The sequence below is a fragment of the Opisthorchis viverrini genome, assembly GCF_000715545.1.
Source record: "Opisthorchis viverrini unplaced genomic scaffold opera_v5_21, whole genome shotgun sequence".
NCBI classification, from domain to species: domain Eukaryota; kingdom Metazoa; phylum Platyhelminthes; class Trematoda; order Opisthorchiida; family Opisthorchiidae; genus Opisthorchis; species Opisthorchis viverrini.
The window spans coordinates 2,659,738-2,667,371 of record NW_008751677.1 but is presented as its reverse complement, the minus strand read 5'-3'; the positions used below and the strand labels follow the sequence as shown (position 1 = coordinate 2,667,371).

At 46.1% G+C, this 7,634-nt stretch overlaps 1 protein-coding gene across 1 annotated transcript in view; it reads right to left on the bottom strand.

Annotated features, from left to right (window-relative positions):
- The window catches only part of T265_01921 (hypothetical protein), a gene marked incomplete at both ends in the record, with an annotated part of 64,653 nt that overhangs the window by 42,404 nt on the left and 14,615 nt on the right, over window positions 1-7,634 (bottom strand). The window contains one exon of the mRNA XM_009166047.1: window positions 1,713-1,854. Within this exon, the coding sequence (XP_009164311.1) occupies window positions 1,713-1,854 (142 nt within the window). The remainder of the gene's footprint in view (window positions 1-1,712; window positions 1,855-7,634) is intronic.

The window sequence follows — 7,634 nt, the reverse complement described above, 5'->3', positions numbered from 1 at the left end:
CTTGTTCGTCCAGCAACCCCCGCCTCCCGGCATCACGTCCAGGAAACATATAAAATTTTTGGAACCAAGGGTACGCGTAGTCTTCAAATTTGTTATTCACGCGATGTTTGGTCCAGTCGGGTGCGAACAAGCTATTGTTACATGTGATTGCTTTATATTACGACAGTCACAGCGGTTAGACAGCATCAGTCGAATTTCGTCAAATATGGGCGAACTGGAACCTCAAAATTACACAAAGCGCCACGAAGAATGCCCCGATTTGCACTCGCTGTTCCCTTCAAGTGTGTTGTATCGCGGTGCCGTCTCGTGTTACGTCTGTCACACCGAACCACACCGGTGGAAACCAAACGCAGTTTGCATCAAGCAGCGTGTGGAACAATCTCATGTGAAGGAGTGAAGCTGTCAGTGTTGCTGCGACGGTCGCTTAAAATTTGGAGCTTAACCTCAACAGAAACTCTTTTGACTCTCGAATGCATGAATTTTCTTCAGTGTTAATTTATTGAGGCAACAGATGAGGAAGACAAGACAAGCATAAGGAATCATTTAATCCCATATCCAGTTTAACAGTTGGATGACACTCCAAAAAATCCGTTAAGCTGAATGAAACGGTTGTTCGTTTCCCCACAAAATCGACGTGTGAAGGGGGTCAGATACCACCTAAGAACACGGATAGCGTGATGCACTACGGGATTCCGTGTTAAGCATCTCTATTCTAGGAGCACATTAACAGCAATAAAACAAGGAGGGAAGCTGAGTCAGGCACTGGGAAAAGTGAGGAGACTCAAGCACTACTATTATTAGTTCCAGCCATTCTACTCAAGAACGATCAATCCACAGAAGATACCAATTCTACCTGATCCAATGAGACATCTTTTCTTGATTCTCTATCGCCACATAAAAGATCTAGTTTAGTTGACACCTAAGAATGGTCTCTCCAGAGGGAGATAGGTGTAGAAATCAGAATTAGAAAAGTGGTCTTTAACTTCAGCAATGAAAATAAAATACTCGGAATGCGAGGGTGTCCACGAATTGTCGTTTAGAACGGAAAAAAACGCTTAGAATCCTTCAGTGATCACTGAGGGCGCTCATTAGTAGGGGTGCAGGTTATTAGGGCTAAGGAAGAATGTCAACGGTTCAGCTTCGGTATCCTCTCGGTATTAGAATACAATGAGGAGTTATGAGAGCTGATATACTACCAGGTTGCGCGAACATATGCAGAAGCAATGGAAAAACTGGGGTTGGGTTCGAAGTGGTCAACAGCCTTAGCTGCTGTAATCCAGTGCTTCTCTGTGAATACTTAATTTAGAGGAGAATTTAGCCCGCGATCAGAGGGCAGTGTAGTTTCACACACGGAGCCCTTAATTAAATAATACTGCCGAGTTGCAGTAAGTCCAGGGGATGCATCCACTAAAAAACCAGCCCGCCAAGTTCCAGCTAAAATCTCTCAGCTGTAACACCATTCCGGTGCCTAGCTGCCATGCTACCCGAAAAAGCACGAGGGGCTGGGATACTGCCAGGTTGCCCAAGCCTAGAGAGTGGAAGTCGAGAGGCAGAGGTCGGGTTCGAACCATAGACCTTGCGGTCAGTAAATTCGCGCTCTAACCACTTGGGCCATCTCGCCCCAGTTCCAGCTAAGTGATTCACACATCAATCCATGGAAAAAATTAAATGTCCCCGAGAAAGTGAAGAACCGTTTGTATAAGCAAACTTACCCCAATTCCAGGGACAAAAACCAGAATGGCACCCTTAGTGGTGGTTCGCAAGAGGTGGTCGATCAAGTGAACGATCAGATCGGTCAATGGGTAAGCGTCATCGTCCACAACACGAAGTATCTCCGCTGCATTTGCTGATAAACTGTGGGAAAGGTTCGGCAAAACGCAACACTGATTAGGTATACTATGCAGCGAAATCAATCGCCAATAAGATTCCCAACGGATACAGGTAAACGGGAAGAGAGAGTGAGACAAGGTAGCACGACAGAGTCCGCAATTTAACAAAAAATGGTGGTAGTTCGGTATTAGGCACCGAAAAACCTTTCGCTGCAGACAGCTAAACCTTATCACACCTGCCGAAACTTCATCGTGAGCACATATAATCTAAAATCCTATGAGAATAGCGTTGGTAACATGCTTAGTGTTGGAAACTTGGACAGTATGGACTAATATAATATCTCCACTTAATGTTCTTTGATATGCATTCCCCCCCTGCGCTTTAAAATTTGATCACTGTTTTCACCCTTCCTACATGTCAATGCGAATGTCCAAGAAACTACGAGCATTTCGCTGCTGATTCAACTTCCGCCCACACCGATGGGTATCCACGTTTAAAGTCACCTTAGATCGTCGTATGGTTCACACTTCTGACGTATTTGAATTTCAATCATTGACTCATGTTAGCCAACGAGCCATGCTTGGTGAAATCCTCGAGTGCCTCAAAAAACGAGTCAATCGTCTGTTTCAAAAAGGACTCCAAGGCCCGACCACGGTTGCCAACTTGCGTTCACTAGTACCCAACTTCCTAATTCAATTGATGGGGGGGGGGCTCAACTGGTTAGAGTGCGAATTTACTGACCGGAGGGTCCCGATTCGAACCCGACCTATGCCTCTCGACTTCCCCTGTCTAGGCTTGGGTAACCTGCCAGTATCCCAGCCCTCGTGCTTCCTTCGTGTGGCATGACAGCTAGGCACCCGGTGTTGCAGCTGAATGAATTCACAAGTTCCATCTGTCAAGTGAGTACTGCTGTAACTCAGCTTCACTGGCCTGGAAGCATTGACCCTTCCTCCCGTAACAGAGAATGGCCGAGAGGTAAGGATCTCCTAAAGACACAAGGCTTCTGGCACTGACAACAGCCATCCAGTTAAGCTAAACGTGACGCCCGAATACCTACTAGGTGTTGCTTTGGGAAATTTGGATCTCAGAGCAAATCCCAGCGAACTGGGGTTCCTCCACGAAAGCTTATTTTGAAAATCTTAACATCCAGAATACAAGGATATCCGTGAACTTAGTCAGACACCAATACTTTCAAATTGATCACGGTCACCATCCTTCACCATCTGTTTTGTGATACGTGGCATATATATATATATATATATATATATATATATATGACCTCTGAGTAATGGTTCAAGTATCTGCTCGCTGAAGATTCCAAGAAAACAGCAACACGATGTCTGCCCGTGTCTCCGTCACCAAAATGAAATTCGCTCTACTTCACTGGACCTGCAGAACTAGCGCTCATTTTGGGTCAATGTCCGCCTGATACTGCTTGCTTAGGTTTTTGGTTTTAGAAAGCTGACCAGCTTTACTGCAATGAGCGCTCCAACGTTATATGGAACTGAAAGCTTACTCTCCCAGTGGGACAGATGCGAAATTACACACCAAGTCACACTTACTCACAAATGAACGAATTCGCCTCATACATTTCTGTGTCGACAAACTTCGTGGGTAGGCCGGAATAGTAGCAGCGATAACCGTCTGCTACCCACCAGAACCCATCCACCTGTGTCGATCGGTTACTTTATGACGGACTATTCTACCTACTGTTAGTAGTCATAAGTTCATGACAAAAATTATATCCGGCAACGGTTGGCCAGACTTACGAGGTAGACCCAAAGACTTAAAAAGACTGTCGAAAAGTAACTAGTGAGATTAAACCTACAGTGGATTCTTCCCAACGATCACCGGAGCCACGTGATCGGTTAACAGTGGACCTTGAGAATCAACTAATCTAGACGCAGCGACCGTCACTTCGAGAAGCGACACCCGGGCTGGTAAAGTGGCCCCCAGCACCCTAACGGAACCATTCAATTCCGATTTCGAAAGTTGGCTACTGGGTCGATGGAATCTAATATTCGCAAAGAAGGACCGCTATTTTCAGAAATCGGGGGACGCGAACACATGTTACAACAACAGTTTAATTGTGCTTGATAGGTCATGCATGTATAAAAGCTCAGGTTATCCATATTAGTTAACTCATGTAAGTATTTCTGATGCTGCCTGGGAAGGTTGGCAACTGAAATTTCCGCAAAAGGCAGTGGTTTTATGGATCACTTGTATTATGACGAACCCACGTGATGTGGATTCCATAATTGAGGGGTGAGTGGTCACGAAGAGACTGAACCTCATCGCGGTGTAAGGGCTTGTTCTTCTACATAGGCCGCTGAGCTATACTGGGGGGGTGCATGTGTGACACTCACAGGGCCTCACATACCATATTGGTCAAAAGTTACACGTCTAAACAACGCAGTCCCCCGGTCCTCCAGGTTGGGTGTTGGAAAATGTGCGGCGAACTACCGCTTAAAAATGTGGACTACTGTGTCGACCTAACGCCAAACACCGCTGCATTGAGGTTAGGCTTTTGCGGCAAGAGCATTCGTTGAAAGTCCTAATCGCGCTTCCCCCACTCTCCTCATCCCGTTGTTAGCGTCATCTCCGCAGGTCCATTCTTAAAAACTGACATATTCGTTCGCCGCCCATTACCGTTAGCTAAGATACCTACGATTGATTCGACTAGCACAGTCTTAGAAACTGCGAAATCACTCTTCAAACTTCGACACCTAGTTTCTCTTGCATGCTGAAACAAGCTGAACAGCAGACTGCTCATGCAATTACGGTTGAGTCGCTTTCTATCGATTCGTGCCGCCTATAAGAAAAGAGGATTCAAGACCCCAGTGCGGGTGGTGAACTGGTCTCCCCGACGATTTCCTCTTTCTTCCGGTTGCACATCTATGGTGATTCGAAAACTGTTGTGATAGATATTGATCAAGCCAGCGAGCTGAAGGGTTTTCGCTTGGGTGGCTGAACGCTGATAGTCGCTTCTGAGCGATTCTTTTGACAACGTCTGTGAGAGTATCCCGAAGACGTGCCAGTAATCGCTACTTGTTTATCGTATCTGATTGCGTTCCGACAGAATATAGCTCTGATACACTCAAAGATAATTTTCACGAAGCCTTGAGCGTCTCATCGCGGCCGGAGATATGAATCCGCAAGTAGGCAGAATTAACGCTGCCGAGGTTCAAAAGGATATACATCTTGGACTGGAAACAAAGCCAGCGTATAACGGCGAAAGCCTGCTGCAATTATGCTGCTTACAAGCCGTTTTTATGCAGTACTAAATTTCAAGACAATAGAAAGCTCTGGACCACATGGTGCCCCCAGCATGCGAGCAAACCTCCAACACAGAGACCACGTAACTGTTGGCTACAGGTGTCTTGGGTCAGTTACTGAATGTCATTCACTCTGGAACACCTATGTGACTCTCGGGCTTATTCGTGGCTGCTTCTCGTTGCACCTTTCAGGGACGCGCAAGCTAGGATGCACACATCTTGCTTGGGGGTTGAGAAGCTCTCGGGCCCTGATATAAGGCCAACCTACCAGAACCACCTACTGAAGTCTCCTTAGGACAAGGCACCTTCTGATGTTGACTCTTACTGGAAGATACTGTCTGAAATCCTGCAAGATGCTAGGCACTCCACCTGTGGAATGGCGCAAACCAACTTAATCTAAGCAAGGAATCTCGAGCAATACTAAAACTGCTGGAAACCCAGACACGTACTACCTTTCATCGGGAGTGCAATAAAACTCGATAAATTGGTGAGTAAACTGGATCGAGAAGCTTGTCGTATGCAGAAGCAGAAGAGTCAAAGGCAGTGAGAAACTCGTTATGCGCGCAAATTGTTCGAAGTTACTTAAAGCAGTTTCCGATGAGCAAGACAATCACTGATTCACTGATTAGAACTGCTCGTCTACCTGTAAAAATAAGAGCATTTAAATCGTGGGGCTGAACACTACCGAGGCCAATTCAACCGGCCAACTGTAGAAAGAGACCGTCCCAGTCAGCTGTAGTAAGTCGACGGTGCTGGCCACGTTCTAAACGGGGACACGCAGTGCGTATAATAATCACAGAGGAACTAGCTTGATTTCCGTCATTACCACTCTTTGCGTCGCTTATTCTACACCCTCTTACAAAGGCGGGTGAAAACGGGACCCGGGAAGGGGCTGTGTAGACCACATGCTGACACTCTGTCAAGTGATAGAGCAACGAAATGAGTACAGGGCCCTACAATCCTAATGTTCCGAATTCAAGAGTACGTTCGACTCTCTCGAGCAGTTCGTTCTTTTCAACATCCTTACACAAAAGCGTATGCTTCAGAAATTCGTGATAACCGTCCGCTGTTTGCGCTCACATACAGTTGGCGCATGAGGGCGTATGGGTAGCCCTTCAAAAAACATTCCTACAAACAGTGCTGTTCAACAAGGATGTCCCTGCCTCCATTTTTTGTTTGATTTTGTCATTGGTGAGATAATAAGGCGGACACTGGAAGGTCCCCAAAGACCCAGTGTTCATATCTCTTAAAGCGGGAGCCTTGTCGACCTGGAACATACGAACAACACTGTTATCATTTTGAAGAGAGCAGGAGGTGCAAGCATTACCAAAAAGGCTGGCAAATGATAAAGTGCAAAAGTTAAGATGAGGGACGTATAGATCTTGAAAGCGTCTCTAAGAATTCAGTTGGGGACACTGAACAGTGTAGGGCGCCATATGTATTTTGGAGGTTGCAGTAGCTATGAAAAACAGAGTCAACGCGCGAACCTAAGAAGCCAGAATTACGTCTGCCTATTAATACCACCCGTGGCTCAAAAATGGCATATCACCGGGTCACAAAAGAAGCACGTATCAAACAACATAGCGGTATTATTGTTGTGCGGCTGCAAGACTTGACTGATTCATACGGAGGATTTGAGTTAGCTTCAATTATTTGACCACGGGTGTCCAAAACTATAGTTGAAGTCGGTCGGACTCTGCGGATTGGTAAAGAGGTGGTCAGGAAACGGGTCTTTGACAAGGCAGGAGACAATTCACTCAAAGAACGCACCCGGCACAATAGCTAAGGTGTATTAATCCTATGGTAATCATGCTGAGTTAGTGTCTACGAAGAACAGTATTGTTTTCCATGCCTTACTGCGAAGAGGGAAACTCAGAGGTGGACAGAGGATAAAATGGAAGGAGTAAAGAATGTTGCGAAAAGTTGGCGTACCGTTCGCATTCTAGTGTGGGGTCCGCATGATCCTCCCTGTGCTTGGTTGGAGACAGTGAAAGATATGGCGGCTAACCGAAGTCAGTGGCGTTCATGCCGTCAGTTCCTATCTAACTTGTCCGGTTGAGTGTTGGGGTTGTGGGCACCTCGGATTTTCGTGAGAAGTTAGCCTTAGGTACCACATCCTATCCCACTTTTCTCCTCACTGTGAGGCCTTATTCAAATAAGTTAACATGGTTGTACGGCAGTGAAACACCAGTGTTCTCATCTTGCATTGTTGTCGATAGTGATGATGATGAGGGGCATTTAGGGGGGGGGTGGGTTGATCCCACTTCCGATCAACCGCTTATGACCAGGGGGTTCCTGGACTAGAAAATTCATAGTTCCGTGAGATGCGCATTGTGTATGATAACAATAAGGAAACACGTACACTGTGCTTCTCGCCGTTTAGCGTAGGTTGGCTTTACCCACATTATGATATATCCACTGAGAATACCGCTTAGTCTACAAACATTCTCATTTTCACACAAATTTGTTTAGACAGGAGACTCAACCGAACCCATCTGAAGCGGGGTATCCTAAACGGCACCGTGTATG